Raw genomic sequence first — 18,699 nt, 5'->3', positions numbered from 1 at the left:
TTCTACTATAGAAAACGGTGGTGACTTGTCAGAAGATGCTAGATCATCAACTTGTTTTTGCACCGCTTCCCACATCTCCCTTGCTACTGCTTCCTCTATTTCAGGAATTTCATCTCCAAAATCCGCGGTAGTCAATGGTTTTGACTCGTCTGCATTGGTATGAGGTAAATCATCTCCTTCAGGCATTTCTGGGAAATGTAGAGATACAACTTCACTTCCCTTTTCCATGCTTGGCGTGGCTTCTGGTATCGTCTTAGGCTTCAGAGAAGCAGGTCCTCTTGTGTACATAGGTGGTGGGCCATCTATTAGAGTCTGAGTATCCCTAATCAACTCCTTATGGATAGCCAAGTTGATTGTCTCTTCACGAGGGTTGGGATATTCTTGTAGCTTCTTAGGCAGCTCGGTCAAAGCTGTGATCCTACTATTATACGCTTGAAGCACTGCATCTAAAGGTTCGTACACCTTGTCCACAAGGACTGATCCTCCTGATCTTTCCTCAGACTCGGATGCTTTTCCCTTTTGCTCATTTTGAGTTTTCTCTCCGATTTGTTTTGTTTTCAACATTCCTTCTAGCTCTTTTTGGGATAGAGTTTCCTCCATCAGAGCTCTTCTGCTCCTTCGACTTCTTACTCCCCTTGCTGCGTGGTTTATGTCGAGTTGATTTCTTTCTCTCTTTTCCATCTTTGGATAGAACCTTAATCTCAGAGGGTTTCTCAACAACCTCTTTGACATTCTTTTGTGCTTGGGCTCTAGTCACTACTCTTAGCGACACTAGTTCCTTCTCCTCCTCAGATATCGTGGGTGATGGAATCACTTCAACATAGTTGAGGGGCGCTTTAGCTTTTTGTGCTGCCGGATCCGCAAGCTTCAACAAGCGATCCTTTGGTAGATGGTCAATGCTACACCCTTGGCAAAACCTCTCTATAGGTGGAAACATAGATGTTGTGCCTATGTTAGCTAAGAGGGGTCGTTTCTTGTTTGGACATTCTCTCGCCCAATGTGGTGGACCATGTGGTCCACCACATGGTCCTGTTTATTGCGTAGGGTATAGTCTCTTTGTAGGATATGGTCCTGGATAACCTTGAGTCTTGGTTGGCTGAGATCCTATAAGCATCAAAGAGCTTGGGTCTCCATTAAAGTCATGAACTAGGCTTGGTCCGGTTGGGTTCTCAAAGTAGGGTTCGACAAGAGGATGCTCCACTTCGATGTAGCACGGTTGAGAGCTAACCATCTCCATACCTAATTCAGGATTCTCATATTCCACATATCTAAAGGAAGCTATGCCAGGTGGAGGAGGTTGAGCTCCTAGCACCGGCCGTGCTTGCTCTTGAGCAACTAAGGTTCTCTCATGGTTCACAACTTGCTGTCTAGGTGCAGAGTTGTTTGCTTGTTCCCTTTGTATCCTTGCAATGTGATTGCAGTCCAAAGTCACATGTGTGTAGTTCCATTTACAAAGCTGGCACCACTTCTTTGTTGGTTGATTGCCAACCAATGGTGAGAAGGTTGGGCACTGCTCAGTTTTATGGCTACCTCCACATCCTCCGCATCCTCCATAGATGTAAGGGCCTGTAGGTACAGTATGCATGTATGATGGTTGGGGTTGGTAGGAAGGTCTATAGTATTGCCCCATCTTTTTCAATACTATCTTGGTAATCTGATCTGGATTAGCTAATGGCACACTAGAGTCAGAGCCCTTCCCAGAGCTACGTTTATCGTCCGGATGGCTATCTTGGTTTCCCATGCCAGTCATGTCAAAGTTGTCATCGTAATCCATGGCATCCATGTAACACTCATTGAAGATGACATGCTTCTTTGCGTACAAATGAGCGTGAAGTGTCTTGTTTCGTAAGCCTTCCAGGAAGATAGAAATTAATCTTCCTTTTGGCTTGGCTTCTCATCGTCAGGGCATCGATTGATGTACTGCTTTAGCCTTAAAAGTATAAATTTGAGCTACCGTATTGTGCTTAATTCCCATTTTTGAAAATGCAGCTATAAAGCTCTTTTCCAGTCCATTGAAAGATCGCTTTGCCTCAGGCTCTAAAGTCTGAAACCATGATAAAGACTTACTCTCTAGCGTCAAGCCAAATCCCTCGATTTGCGTATGTGTATCCGTCCCGTGACTTGCTCTGCATGTATAGCTTGCTTAAAAGCTGCTATATGGTCATATGGGTCTCCGGATCTGTCATACTTCTTGACAAGCTTTTGCAGCGCAGATGGTCTCACTTTTCTAGAATATTCATCGTCATGTCTCCTATATGAGTCTCGGCCTCTAAATCTAGGCTCTTCAAATGTCAGTTCACTTGGTCTATGGGGTTCTCTTGGAGGTACATATCCACTTGCTCGTGGTCTTTCTTCTCCCCTAGATTCTCTAATAGCCCCGGGTCTCCTCGTAGGATCAATCATTGGAAAGACTGGTCCTTTAGTAGTTGTTCGCATGGAAGGTGTTGGTCGAGCCACACTTGTGGTTCTAGCCCATGGTGGTGCTAGTGTTTCTCCTCGAAAGGCAGATTCATCTGGACGTGCCGTGTCGAAGGTAGACACCTCAGTGAAAAGGGGCCTTCCTTTCCATGTCATTTCCCTAACCTCTGGCCATTCAAGGGTTCTAAAGTCGTTCCCCCATCTATCATGAACACGCTTAGTGAAACCTTCTAGATGCTCTACAGTTATTGTATACATGACTGGAAGCTCTAAGCTCAGGTGCTTAGTGGTTGCATAGTAGGTTTCTACCACATCCCTATACATCTCTTTAATTGGGTCGTCCTGATAGATTTTAACTACTGGAATTTCTTTTACTATGTCCCATGGGTTTTTCTTGGTCTCTTTTTCTTTTCCAGTTCTTTCTCTATCCTCCCAATTCCTGTCAGAAAACAATTCTTCAAGTAAAGAAATGGGCGCACCAGGTCTGCGCGATGTTCCTGGCACATTTGGGTCCGATGGAAGCTCCTTCTTTTGCTTTGCTTGTGCGCTAGGTTCAAGTACACCCAAAGCATCCACTTGTTCAGGATTTTTGGTGACCTCATAGCGTACTCCATTTCTACCCATGTACATATCATTTTGGTAGTTTACCCATGGTGTTGGTTCAAATGCAGAATGAATGTCTGTAATTTTAACAACAAACCGGCTCATTGGATCTTTGTAGATCTCATCGCCATGCACGTTTGTATACAAGAAATGGAGTCTCATGTTGTCAATCAACTCCCCATCTGGGATTTCAAATGGATTAGTAGAATCTGCCATACCAATGGGTGTGGATGGTCTATTCATGCCAAATGACTCGTTTACGTCCATTGAAATATCACTCTCGGTTCTTGAGAGGCTCTGTGTTTGAGACTCCGAAAATGTCTCGAGAATGCTCTCCAAGTTGCCAACAACCGATTGAGTGCCGCTCCCTTGAGTGGTTACCCTAGATGGTGCACTAGTGTTACGTCCCCCCAGTATTGTTCCCGAGCGTAGATGCATATGCTATTTTTAGCACGTTGCAGTGTCCAGTTTTTGAATTTATATATATATATATATATATATATATATATATATATTAAACCCTACCTAACCACTAAATGCAACTAACATGAATATATGTGTAACTATCTATATTTTTTTAAATTTTTTATTTTTATTTTATTTATTTTTTTAAAATAATTACACAAAAATACGAATTATGCTAAAAAATACTAATTATGCAGATTACACTAATTATGTAAAAAATTACAAAAATTTAAAAAAATACAAAATATGCAGAAAATGTGGACTCAAAATAAAACACATAATTTACAGAAAGTTTTTTTAATTATTTTTAATTATTTTTATTATTTTTTACTTAATATTTTTATTAATTTTTTTTAAAATGCAAAAAAAAACATGAAAATTGGTATGCAGATTTAAAAAAAATAAAAATAAAAAATACTAACCTTATCCTTATCCTCGCACAGCCTTATCGCCTCCGTCGCTCCTTCGCATTCACCTTCTTTTTCTCCTCCTCTGTAACGCCTTATCTTCCTCCTCCTCTGTTACCTTCGCCTTCACAGCTGCTTCCTGGCCCTTCAGCTTCCACACCAGCCTCTACAGCCTTCGCAGCTGCCCTCAATGGCCAGGCGGCACTGACGCCTTCGCCTTCTACACCACCTCTTCGCTTTCTCTGCCGGCCACCTCACCTTCGCCTCCCCGGTCCCTTCGCTTCCACACCTCCCTTCTCTCTCTACTGCGTTCGCCTCTTGAGCTGCAACCGCCGCCTTAGCCTCCTTGCGGCACCTTCGCTTTCGCTTCCACACGGCCTGTCGGCCTCTCCTTCGCCAGCTCCTTCACATTCTCATGGAGGCGGCACTGAAACCGGCCCTGCAGGCGCTGGTTGTTGGCAAATCATAGAGCAAGACCCCCGGCGCACGCATGCCGACACCCTTCTCCGCAGGGCCTCGTGGAGTACAACAAGGACCTGGCCGACGCCCTTCTCCGCAGGGCCTCGTGGAGTACAACAAGGACCTGTCCTCGTGGAGTACAACAAGGACCTGGCCGCCCGTCGCCGCTAACTGGGCAAGAACGCCGAGCTCCTCCTCAAAGAACGCGTGCCCCCCCTCCGACATGGAGGGCGCTCTGCTGAGGGTGAGGCAGAGATGGCCGCCTTGACTTGCACCCTCTACAAGCTTTGGATGTGCATTATTCAAGGTTTTGAGGACCTTCTAAATAATCCATTAAATATCCTCCTCTCAGCTTGGATGAGTCTCTTTGCTACCGTGCACACAAGACCAGCCACAAAGCACTTTAAAACTAATTTTTCTAACTCTAATCTATGAACAAAACATGAACACAACAATGAAAGCAACCATCTCAACCGCACAAGTAAGTACTAATCTACTTTTTCTCTTCTAATCACTAGCTCCGAGATTCCACACTCGTGCTAACCCTAAACCTAAAAACAAAAAGAATTAGTGGTAGTAATGCAAGCTTCTCAACCGGTTTTGAGTCTTCTCCCCGGCAGCGGCGCCAATGGAGAGACGGAAGACTCTCTACACTTGTAGCAAAGGTAGCATGATCCGTGTGTAGCTCAATCCAATGGGATTTGCATCCCTTTCGGAGCTAGGGATTCAACCCGTACCGGTGCACGGAAGCTTATCCACGAATGGGAGAGAATGCTATGAACACCACTACCTTGACATAGACTTTACACACACAAGCTCAATCTTGCCATAACTCATTCACTCATCATCCCACTCATTCATGCATCCAATACAAGAAGAAAGCTAAGCTAATGCATACACAAGCTCAAAGCCCACTCCCACACTCACCTACAACTTGGAACTCTCTACAAGAGCCCTAAATAAGAATGTCAAGTCTCTTGTTTTCCTGCTTCCATCTTTGTGTTGCATCCTTGCATTAATCACCACTCGTCACACAACAATGATCTAACTACTATTACTAGTCTTTAGCAAATATGTACACAAAGTTCTTAAACTTCCCCTATTTGACATAAAGGTCATCGTAAGGCCGTTTTATATATTCCATCATCATAAGATGGCTGGGTGAAACCATGTTAACCTCCGAAGTGGTTAATAATACTACTAACACTATATCTTCTCCTAACTTCCAAGTTTCTCTTAGGTTAGATTGAGTATTAACGTTATTAATACTATATATTGTCTTGACTTCCAAAGATTGTGTGTGTGTTAATAATCCTTATGTATTAGGCTTTTGTAATCACCCTTACCTTTAATGAGTTTAAGGTCTTTCAAGATCCAATGAAGAATAAATATTCTATTTCACCTTCAACGAAGAAATATTCTTTATTCTATTTCGCCATGAATACTTAATTTGCAAGACCTTGGATAATAAAAATTACCAATCCATAGTTGTAAAAAGCATGATGGATACAAAATTTCAAACTAATATGTTATGTATTGTGCAGCTGCAATGTGAGAAAAATGTGTGCACTTAACAAACTATCTCTCTTATGTGAAGAATAACTATGAAGCACAATGGCCCATATGAAATTGCTATCAAGGGAGCCAATTGAGGCAGGCAACTTGAAGTTTATTGCATGCCTATTACAAAAAATCAACAATTGATAAGAAAGATAAGTTAATGTGTGTCCAATCCACACATGGGCACAAATGAAGGAATAGTAGAAGCCAAGTTTATGTGCTAGCTTCACATGGTTGGCATATTACTTATGCAATTATAACAATTTTTAGACTAACAAGGGAGTGCCATTAAGGTTTAGAACCCTTACCCTATATTGAAGAGATTAACCCACTAATTGCCATTAGGGCTGGAAATTTTAAAAAAAGGGCCTTATATTAGTTCCATGATTAAAGGAGGATTAGCTCTAGGTGAATAAAAAAGTGCCATGTGTATAGTCTAATGTTACATTTGACCTTTAACGACTTTTTCCCCACTATCACTAGTTTTGGTAGAAGTTGAAGGTTCGGCTCCAAATTTGTCTCCAAAGTCAAATTCAAAATTTCCCGCCCAAATATTTAAAGGGATTCGTATCTCCTTTATTTGTTTGTTATTCATTGTTGGTCTTGAATGCGGCCAAAATATTATTACTATTTTAAAAAAAAATTAAAAGGTGAGAGAGAATTCACTCGTCTTCTTTATTCCCTGCTTCATAATAAACAAAAAAGGCAATCATCGCGACGTCCTTGGAACATGATACATGCCATAATAGTTCACAAATAGGTTGAAAGCGAAGAATAGAAACCAACAACATACAAGGTCCATGATTGGGTGCCCATGCTTCCATATTGTAAAGGTCCCCATAGAATCAAAAGATGTAAGAGAGAAAAAGTTCAATTCCATTGGAAAGGATGGATCTTAGGGTTCAAAATAGGAGAGAATAAAAAGTGGTATGCTAATGTGCAGCATGTCTACACACCAAAGGAGATAAACTTGGATCCCTCGACAATTGAGCGACCAATTCTTGCACATTGTAGGTATTTGAGTACTAGCAATAATGTTTCACTTGGTATGTTTAACTGATTTTAAAATTATGGTGTAGATGTTTTTCCATCAACCAGAGTGACAACTTGTTGAATAATTTTCAAGTTCATTCAATGCTATGCACACTGAATTCGGCAACATTCTATATCCTGATCAACCTTTTGCATTTTTCATAAAGAAAGGATTGCACCTCTGCAATGCAAACTATATTGTTCAACCTCAACCCACATTATATGGAAGTCTAGAAGAAGTTCGTGTACCAACACTTCATATGCTTATTGATTGGGAAACTCGAAACAAACAGATTGTTGATGTTTTTAGGTCAAAGATGTTGACTAATATACACTCTTTAATGAAAATTGGAAGGATTTCAAACAAGATAAAACTTTCATGGTTTCTTCCTCTTCATATCTTTGGGGCATGCTTTAGTAAAGTAGGGATGCATAGAACTAGGACAATGTGGCTTCAAAAAAATGTTGAAGCCTCAACATTTGATGATTTGCTTGGTGAGGAATGGAAGGTTAAGGAGGAGATACACAAAGGGGATCTATTTATGTGGCGAGCATGAAATGAGTCATTGATCTTGTCATACCAAATTCAACGACAAACACTTTACATGGGCTTCCAATACAGGCAATGAAAGAAAACACAAAGTAACTGGGTTCTATTGGATTTAAAGGAGAAAATGGAAAAAAAGGATTTGAAAGTATGGCTTAGTTATGGGGTGAATGCAAAGTCTTTACAATGACTTCAAAGTGGACATTAAAAGTCTTTACAGTGACTTCAAAGTGGACATTAAAAGATGTTTGTGTAGCATTGGAATTCATTCTAAGCAATGAATCAACAAAATTTCTTTTTCGTATAAATGAACAAAAAATTGGCAAAACATCAGAGAAGACATTTTATTGCACTGATATTCCTATATCAGCAAATGTATTTCTCTCTCTCTTAAACATTTTGTACTCCCTTTTTTTCCAATGCAATGAACATCGTTTTTTACTTTACATGCAACGACATTTCATCCAAGTAATAGTTTAAAACATGCCTACAAATGCGAGTTATCAACAAAAAGTTAATAATATTGACATAAAGAATTGTGTACATGAGTATTGTCAGGGCAAAATTGATATACATAGTGAGTCTATACAATATGATTCAAGAGACATCTGTGTATTAAGTTGTAGAAAACTACAAAAGAAGCAAGGATTTTTTACTTGAATAATATGGATTATTGACTTAAATAATCCATGACAAAACACAACAATTGTTTTTTAAATAAAGCAGTTACAGGAATTATTTTAGGTCCAATAAATGCTTGGTAGTGAGAAACCTCCAAGCATTAGCAAACGACTCTCTAACCACAGCTAGTAGCATCCTTTTGTAAAGGAACTGGTAGTGAATACATAGTTGGTTCTTTCTCTTTGAGAGGAGGATGCATGACCTCCAAATGAGTAAGTAATCTTTTAGAAAATCTACAAATATCAAAAATAATAAGCAACATCCATGTGAGAATTTAAAAAAAAGACTCATGAGATAAAATTGGGCTTACAATTTTGACTCTTCATGTTTTCCATATATTGAGTTGAGAAAACAAACTTTTTTAAATATGAGGTCAATGACTATGAAACTCCAATGAGAACTATAGAATAAAAATAAAATAATATAAGAGAAATGGAGGATGTGTAGTTAAACAAAAAACAAAAGAAAAAGGCAACACCTTACCCCTAATGATATGGAAAAACTACGAAGAAAACCTTGTGAAAATTTATAGCCTTTAAAAAATATACTTTGCTTCTTCCAACTTAATTCCAGAAATGCTTGGTAGTGAGAAACCTCCAAGCATTAGCAAACGACTCTCTAACCACAGCTAGTAGCATCCTTTTGTAAAGGAACTGGTAGTGAATACATAGTTGGTTCTTTCTCTTTGAGAGGAGGATGCATGACCTCCAAATGAGTAAGTAATCTTTTAGAAAATCTACAAATATCAAAAATAATAAGCAACATCCATGTGAGAATTTAAAAAAAAGACTCATGAGATAAAATTGGGCTTACAATTTTGACTCTTCATGTTTTCCATATATTGAGTTGAGAAAACAAAATTTTTTAAATATGAGGTCAATGACTATGAAACTCCAATGAGAACTATAGAATAAAAATAAAATAATATAAGAGAAATGGAGGATGTGTAGTTAAACAAAAAACAAAAGAAAAAGGCAACACCTTACCCCTAATGATATGGAAAAACTACGAAGAAAACCTTGTGAAAATTTATAGCCTTTAAAAAATATACTTTGCTTCTTCCAACTTAATTCCAGAAATGAGAGGATCTACAACAAAAACTTTGTTGTAGTCTTCCTTTGACATGGTACACAACAAAGACCTGCAAAATTTCAATCATCACTATAGGAATATCACGAAAAATATCAAAAGGGTATCAAGCCGGTGCAGAATATTACCTCAAAAGCACAAAAATCACACTATCTGTAATCTCTTTATCCTTCTCAAATAAAAAAATGGTGTCTTCATGGGAAATTTTGAGGTAGTAATTACTTCCAAGAAGTCCCACATCAACAATAATTTGCCCTGGAATCTCTTTGAGCTTTTGAATGTTTTCATTCTCTAGCTACAAAACAAAATTCTCATCCTCTCCTTTAGTTTCACCTAGGTCCTTCTCTGTGACATCTTGAGTCTGTTTAGGAGCCCTTGCTGGAGGAACATAAATAATCTCTATAGCCTTGAGACTTGGAGGCCCTTGAGGAGCAAGAAGCTTGTCATATCTCCATCTGAGAAGCTTCAGTGTCCTGAAGTCTTTATCCATGAGTGTAACCTTGGGTACATAGCTTGAACAAATGTAGGCATCATGCAAAAATTCTATCACACGAAGTCCTTAGCAGCCTCTTGAATGCATTCAACTACATTTCTCTGCCATCTGAATCCAAAGTCGCTAAGTCTGAAAGAATTACATATCTCTTTTATAAGTCTCAAGAATGGAGCCTTAGGGATAAAATGCTCAAAATACTTCTGAGCTCTCTTGATTTCCCTAAGGCCTTAATCTGGTAGTTGACCCTCCTCTTAACACCCCTAGAAGATAACGCATGTAAAAAAGGCCCTTGTTTGCCTTTTTCAAAATTGCCAGCTTCCGTAGGAGGCTCCTTTGAATCATCCTTTTTTGGATAAGACTTTTTTGTTGTTTGCTTAATCCTTGCCATCTACTTAAAAAGAAAAGATGGTGCAAAGAGATGGTCATTACCTTATGGATAATATACTACCACATGGACATACAAAGATGGTTCTTAACACAAAAATACAAAGAGAAATCCACATGAATATACAAAGATAAATATGGCATGCAAAATGGCTAATTGGGGAGAGAAGAATGACCATTCGCACATCGTACAAGAGAAAGTGGTGGATACAGTGCACAATATAGATAACCGAGGAGCGAAGAATGACCATTCGCATGCCGTGCAAGAGAAAATGGTGGATATGGTACGCAAAATGGATAACCGGGGAGCGAAGAATGCCCATTCACGTGTCGTGCAAGCGAAAGCAGCTATCATGGCATGCAAATGTGATGTCAGGCAAAATAAGAAGCAACCTTTGCGCACCATGCAAGAAAGCAGTGAAGAAACATGAGAAATCGGTGTAAGAGACATGCATACCTTGAGCGGGGGAAATGAGAAGAGAAATCGGTGATCTTTGAGTGGCGAGAGAGAAAATTTAAGTCAAAAAAATCTTTGACAATGAAAAAAAACGAAATACGAAGATGCTTTTATAGTAAAAAATGTGAAGATGCTTTTACATATGTGCCATGTGGCACTAGACGTTATGCCACGACGATTTATCATGTGTCCGTATGCCACGTGTTGATTTATCATACGTTCGTACGTACATGTGGCACCAGCCGTGCTAACACATGGTAGTAGCCGTTAGGTCCATGTGGAAAGGCTATTAATATCCATGGCTCGCCCCATTTTTTTATTTTTTCCTTGAATAGAATCACCTCCAAAATCTTTATTTTTGCCTATTTTTTCTTCTATTTCCATGTCTTCCACTGTGCGCAAACTATCATTCACATTTTTCTAGATCCACTTTTTGCGCTGCATACCAGATACAATGTCTTCCATGGCGCGCATGTTAGCTTATTGATATTTTTGGAGAGTTCTTTTGGGCTTTGTTCTAGACAGTTTGTGCACCCATTTGCAAGGTTCACTTTTTCCAAGGTGATTGATTCCTTTGTTCCACATTCCTTCCTTGATTTGGGAGATGGAGGATGTGGACATTGGGGAAATAGAGTTAATGAATGTAGAGGAGACACCAGATGAGAAACTTTTTTATCTTTTGCACAGGGCTGGTCACCATGGCTCTTTTGATGATGTGAGGTTTATGTTTAATGGTTCTTTTGACTTAAATAATGTTTTACTCTCTTCTAGCCATTTGTGGAAGATGAATGGGTCACTTTCAGAAAGCTTGTATGTGATGAATAGGTTCCTAAGGATAACCTTTTATTTGTGCACTCCCACTCCCTTGCTTTAATAAGATATAAGAGAAAGAGATTATCTCCCAGGGAGAGTGTGCTTCCACCTAGCCTGAAGACTATCTTTTCTGATGGTTGTCGTTTCCACCAGGGAAGAAGTGCTCATTTCTAGAGTATAATGTTACTTTTCTATGCTTCCTTTCTCTTAATGCAGATTCAGTAGATCATGTAGCTGTACATGAGCAAGAAAGTGACAAATATCTTGTGTTGGGTGAAGTGGAGGAGGATGAACTTGAAGTTCAAGAGATACTGGAGCCAGAGGGTTGAGAAAGAAATGTCAATTTCTCTCCTCAAAGAACTAAATGAAGTTCCTTTTGTAGAGGAGGAAAGTAATGTGGAGATTCCCCTCACTATAGATTCAATTACCTTGCTTGCATTGCCTTCCCATCCTTTGGAGGGGCATGCTTTTGTATTGATCAATGACATACAAAAATTGATGAACCTTAGGGAGGATTATTGCCTTGGAATTATTACAGAGGCATACGATGAAGAGGAAGGTTTTATTGATGATTCAGAAGATGAATTCTCAATTCTTGATAAAGAGATTGTCAACTTCATTGAGGGAAAGAATGCACTTAAGTGTTTTGATGGTTCTCTCTCTCTTTCAGTCTTCGAATCTGCTTTCTGTAAAATGTATTGAGCATCTCACAAAATGAATTTGATTTTGTTGTTCCACCACTGTGTGACGAGTTGTCCTGAAGTACCATGTACATGCTTGATAATGAGATTTTTCCATTCCCTGTGTATCCATACTGCAAGTGGTCCATAGGTCTCCACAAAAAATACACTGTGGTTCAATAGGATATGGTGCAAGATAAAACAAACGGTGTCATGTTAGTTATTTAACATTTTATTATTTGCATCATGTAAAATAAAAGGTTGTTAACATTAGTTATTGTGGCTTACCAAATAAAAGGTAATATCCTTTTTTGCCCATGCTTTCACAATGGAGTTTACAAGAGCTTTGATAGCCTCTTTGAATTTTTTTTGTATAATCTCCCCGTCAGCGTTAGATTGTTGGAGAAGCTTGACAAAAGTATTTAATATACTTCCATTCTATTTGTGGCCATTTTTGGATCACTTGCCTGATTTGTTGTGCATTCACATAACTCTTTCCAACACTCCCAAATTTCATTCAATTGTTTACCTTCAAAGCTAGACAAAAACCTCCTTGCCTTTGCTCCACCCATTGAGACATCAGCTATAACATCACCAGTTTCTCTTGACTGCTTTAAGTCTTTCTTAAGCTCCACATGACCTTCATGGAAACCCATCTTTGATGACAAAGCCTCACATTTTTCTTTGCATGCATGCATCAGACAATTTAGTTAACCTAGGACCTTCCTTGCTTTTGATTGAATAAGAATAGTCCAAGTGAAGTCAGATTAGTTTATCTATTATTCTCAGCTCTGCATGTAAAGTACATATGTGAGCCCTTTCAAGGTTAATGGGTAAGACATGATCCCAAACTGGTAATGGGTTTTGTTTTTTTCCTAGACTTCTCTTTAGCTTGCTTTTGGTTTTCTATTTTTGAAAGAGGTTAGCTTGAAGCTTCTTGTATCAACATCACTTTGTCCCTTGATGGAGGTAGGATTAGGTTCCTTGATGTGTCACACCAACAGTCATCTTTTTGTCCTTTCACATTTCATTTTCTAATTGAACATTGCAATATAATGTGTCTTCACTTATACCCATTGCATAGTTTAAGGCTCTGTTCATCAATCCAATGCTGATTCTTTCCATTTTTTGATGTTTCTGAACCTATGCCTTGGCTAATTTCAAAACAAAAATGACTTTACCACTTGTATTCTCCATTGACATTCCATACACCTTCACCATTGTAGTTTGGACTTTTTTAAACATCAACCCAGATATTATTATGCTCATCATACTGAAATGAGTGCACATTTGTCACATTTTTGTTTTTCTTTGGGATGGGGTTCTTCAAAGGCATGTAAGCTAAAATGTGTCTATACTCACCAAGCACTTCTACAATAGTCATATTCTGATTCTGTCTTTCTACTACAACTCTGTGTGGATGGGGAAGACCAAACACATGTAAACGGTGTGGTCTGATGCAATTTACCAATAACTTGGAAATAGCACGATAACCATTTCTGCTGATGGAAGTTTCATCACATACCTTCACTACCTTCTCTAGCCTTACTGTACATTTTGAACTTACATCTTTCAGCATAGTTTGGCATTCATTTTGAAAGCTAGGGTCTTTAAGAATCTTAGGGATATCATTCTTTCAGCATAGTTTGGCATTCATTTTGAAAGCTAGGGTCTTTAAGAATCTTAGGGATGTCATTTTTGCGCAAAGTTGATTTAATTATTGAGATTCTTTGCTCGCAATCCAAACCACCTATTGTCCTTAAGTATTTCATTCTTCTTTTCCTACCACCCCCATCTCTTACTAAGCTGGTAATGCTATTGAATTTTCTTTGACGCTCCCTAAGACCAAGAGGAGTACGCTTGACCTTTTTCTCAGTAGCTTTTAGATGTTCCTCAAGCTCAGCTATACATTTGTTTTTATCCTATGCAAGTTTGGTTTGTTCTGCGCACAAGCTTTTTTCAATGCTAAACTCTATGTTCACTTTGGACTGCTAGAAGTTGGACTTTACTCAGAGCAACATGTTGATGAATTAGATGATGACAATAACCTAACAGTCCATCTTCTCCATCTCCGATAAACCTTATAATATCATGAAGCATGGCAAATGGAGGTGGCTTACCAGTTAGCGGATCAAGTGGGTATAGTTGTCCTTGAACCCAAAGATCAATACTCTTTTTTCCTTCACTACACAATCTTGCAGCTTCACTCGTATCTTGCAGAGCTCTGTGAAGATGAGAACTCCTCCATGTTGCATACTCTTCATCCGATTCCAAACGGATTTGAAACTTTCTCTTCAATGGTTTTTCTCACTCCATGGTGTTGTTGGCATTTCTGTTGTTATTGCTCCATGTTGTTACTTCATGATGTTGCTGTTGATCTCCATGGATATGCTATTGTTGTTCCAAGAGACTCCATGGTGTTGCTCCAAGAGACTCCATGGTGTTTCTCCATAGGACTGCATGGTGTTGCTGCTGTTGTTGTTGCACCATGGTATTGTTGTTGGTCTCCATGGTGTTGTTGTTGGTACTACATGGTATTATTGTAGGCATTCCTTCACCATCTTCTTCTATCATGGTGTTGCTATTGGCTATGGTATTCACAGAAATAAATCGAGAGAGAAGAAACGTAAAGAAAGAAAAATGGAGTGAGAAAAAGAGAAAGCGGGACAACAATATTTTTCACATTTTCTAAAAATATGAATTTAATGCAAAAAAAGATTTGAAGAATAACTAACTGACACACAATTTATTGATGATACCACCAAATTTAATGATGACACCACCAAATTTAGCCCTTGGATGTACCTCTATTCTAACTAGTTGAGTTTCGATTAGTGTTTTAATCACTTTCCTTACAGGGTCCTTCCTTCTTAACTTTTGGCCCTAATGTCAAATAATATATTGTTATCCTTACCCTTTAATGTAGAGGTGTGTCTCTTCCATTGATATTGCAAATTAGAAGAAGCAATGGACGAGAAGGATCAGAATAGCCTCACAATGCAAGCCCCCCTTCCCCCTCATGTCCTTGAAAAAAAAAATCACTAAGAGAGCTTACAACAACAACACCTTTATGATGGCACCTTGATGATCACATTGTGTTGTGGATTTACGAGGCCGCGTGGGGGGGCGGAGGGGGGCGAGAAGATCATGCACACCTTTAAGAAAAACCATATTTGTGGATGCTTGTGGCATGCGTGAGCCTGACACCTACATCATGTCGATGGCGATGGTAAGGGAGACATCTTTTTAAGGAAGAAGATTGATTTTCTCTAGCACATACGTGCTAATCTTTATGGCGGATTTGTGTGGCTTTCTCGAGGATACTAAAACACTCACAAAAGAAGCTTTATAGGCATGAATCAATTTTAGTGCAAATTAACACGTTCCATCCCTTTAAGAATATTCGATAGTGGAAAAGGTTTTTTTGTAATCTTGTTTATGTGGCTCTCCAACGAGAGAGAGAGAGAGAGAGAGCGAGAGAGAGAGAGAGAGAGAGAGAGAGAGAGAGAGAGAGAGAGAGAGAGAGAGTTTGTGGCTCCTCCATAATAGCACAAAGATTGAGTGCTAATATTACTAAACTCCATTTTATGCTAGCTTTCAAGGTATTCTTAGCTTAGCTTGAGCGATAAGATTACTTACAATATATCTTATCACTCAATATCTTAGCTTAGATTGAGGTGAGAAGATTACTTACTCAATATCTTAGCTTAGATTGAGGAGAGAAGATTACTTACTCAATATCTTATCCTAAACTTAGATTGAGTGATACTTACAGACGATCTTATCCTAACTTTTAATGTTTTAACTCCTAAGATTCCTCACTTGTTGGGCTAATGCAAGTAGAGCACTATCTCCCCCCTTCAATTATACGAATTTAAATCCTTTCAAGCTCCAATGAAGAATTAATTTTCTTTGTTACCCTTATACCTTTAATTTGTTCACAGTCGATACGTAATTTCACACAAGAAAAAAAATACCGATGTCATGTTTATCAATAAAGAAAACATGAAAAAAGGATGTTCTTAAGTGTGAAACTAATCTTCCAATTGATTGCCATTTTTTACTCGGATGCAATGTGAGACAAATGTGTGCATTTAGTTGACAATGAAGCACAACGCTCCACATGAGGTTGCTATCATTGAGAGAGCCAAGCGAGCCGAGTTGATGTCCAATTCACACTGTAGTGAACAATTTCCAAGCAATGAATCACAACACTCCACTTGAGGTTACTATTGTGGAGAGAGCCAATCGAGCCCAGTTGATGTCCAATTCACACTTGAGCACAACTTATGTGAGAACATCAAAAGGGATTAATATCAAATCCCTGATGCCTGCCCCTCTTATTCTTGAAAATCTCACATAATATATTTAATGGAAATGCAAAACAACATTTTGGTGCCCTATAGCCCTCTTGTGAGACGACGGCTTAACAACGCAAATAATATATATTGTTTAGTAATTTTCTCCCCATCCATTGCTTTTGATCCTCGTTGCAGAGCTGCGTCTCTTCCATTGGTCCTGCAGACTATGGAAGAGACGGATCCAAAATACCTCGCGATGCAAGCCGTCCCCCTCCATCGCCATGCCTCGCAAGAGAGCTTACAGCAGCAACAGCAGCAACATCATCAGCCTCATGATCGCATCGTGCTGTGCATCGGGGGCCAGATTCTGCAGACCTCCAAGCAAACCCTATGCATGGACGCCGATTCGATGCTTGCCGCATGGGTGCTGAGACACCTGCACCATGGCGATGGCGAGAGCCACATGCTGTGGATCGACCGGGATGCCAGGAGGTTCGACCATGTGCTCAACTACCTCCGAAACGGCACTATCTGGCTCGAAGACGTGGCCTCTCTCAGAGCCGTGCAGGAAGAGGCTGCCTTCTTTGGCCTCACAGGCCTGGAAACCCTGTGCGAGGAGAGGATCCAGGCGCAGGAAACCCTACGCAGAAGAAAAACAGAAGAGTTGCAACAGGCCATCAGAGGTGCCATTGCCGATTTCTACAGAGATAATGGCCTCTTTTTGAACCCCCGCAGCAGCAGCAAAGGCGAAGTCTTGGCTATCCTGCGAGGACGACGGCTAGGCGCGTCTGATGTCCCAGGTGAACATGTTTTCCAAATGGATGAAGACTTCTGACCTGTATGTTATCGTCAGAAAAGCACATTACCATGCGTTTCTATGCAGGACACATCGTTTGCAAATGCTTTGCCATTTGTCTCTGTATGCTATCAGCTGTATAAACTTTACATGTAGATAGTTTGCCTCGTATCAATCCTCTGCAGAAATGCAATAAAAACCCTTTCCGTAGGGTAAAAACTATTGATTATCGGTATAGTCTGAGTTATAAGAGTTCTGACTCGTTGGTATGGCTGGAATTCAAGGACTGTGTGAGCTCTTCTTGCCATAGGCGACATTGACAGACATGTCTGCTGTTCCAGTTGTTAATGTTCGCTTCCCACTAACTTTGCAAACGCATGCATAATTTTAAAAAAGGCTAGAGATGAAAGGAGAACATGGCTTAGAGGCAAATTATATGTGAGATCTTTAAAATTAATACGGTACAAACTTCCTGAAGGATCCGGTGTCCCGTACTGGGGCTTCTTACAAAAGAAGTGATTCTAGGCTGGGCTACTAATACTCTTGAGTCTTGACTCCAAATCTTCTTGGATCTTGCTTGGTGTCACTTGCTAGTTTTGAATTTTCTCATTTTTGCAAGTCTCTTTCTTTTTGTTGCATTCTTGTGTGATATGAAGTAATGGAATGCTACAGCATGTCAATTAACTACACCCTCAATCAAGATAACCATGTCCATTGCACAGGGAGCATAGCATGGAGAGAGAATGGCAGGATGGCAGGTTGTGGTCAGGGGCAGGGGATGTGTAGCTATGCCTTGTTGCTAAACAAGAGGTAAAGTTTCATGTCTTGGAGAAGAACATGTTGAGTTATACTGATATGGCTGTATCTTGGAGTGGTTCGTGGAAGGATGACGTTACCCGAGTCAGATTAAAGGGAGTCACATATATTGAAGAACGGCTGAGCAGGAACCTGAGCCTAGCCCTCTGCCCTTTCTCTCTCCTTCCCTTTCCCTCAAAACACCCCTCCACCTGAAAAAAAGAGGGGGGCGTTGGAACAGAAATGGCTCTCCTCCTGTGCCTGTACCATTACTTCATTTCTCTGTGATGCAGTGAGTGTAGCTGGCCATAGTCAACTTGGCAAACCTTTGGCTAAAGGATACCCTTTTTGTATGCTCTTCTTCTCCCCTCCAAGCCTGGTGATCAACTGCCCCCCTGGTACAGTCAAATCTTCTTGGGGTTTTCTGCTTTTTTCACTCACACTTGAGGTTTGGTGGGCAATGGTCCTGTGTAAGGTCTACCCATTCATGGGCTCTGGCATCTACTCATGGTGCAGTGTTCTCGTGGGTGTCCACATCCCTCCGTCAACTCACAAGCAACTCTACCATGCACCACCTGCAAGCAGCATAGCATACTATTGTAGTGTTTATTTCGCTGCTCTGATACCAATGTCAGAGAGTCTGACTGAAGTTACCATTCTTAATTATATTTAAGGACAATTAGACAGTGACACATCATGAGGTCCCAATGTCCAGGATG

The 18,699-nt window shown here is 39.9% G+C and overlaps 1 protein-coding gene across 1 annotated transcript; it reads left to right on the top strand.

Moving 5' to 3' along the window:
* The first annotated feature begins 16,528 nt into the window (after positions 1-16,528).
* Positions 16,529-17,471, top strand: LOC147638623 (uncharacterized). The gene has a single exon (XM_086798542.1). It carries the CDS (start codon positions 16,616-16,618, stop codon positions 17,222-17,224), a length of 609 nt encoding a protein of 202 aa, XP_086654668.1. The 5' UTR covers positions 16,529-16,615; the 3' UTR covers positions 17,225-17,471.
* Positions 17,472-18,699: the final 1,228 nt, after the last annotated feature.

Source organism: Cibotium barometz, chromosome 5, assembly GCF_041138505.1.
Source record: "Cibotium barometz isolate CiBa-2024 chromosome 5, ASM4113850v1, whole genome shotgun sequence".
NCBI classification, from domain to species: Eukaryota; Viridiplantae; Streptophyta; class Polypodiopsida; order Cyatheales; family Cibotiaceae; genus Cibotium; species Cibotium barometz.
Note: the sequence above shows the minus strand (reverse complement) of the source record. Positions and strands in the feature narration are given on the sequence as shown.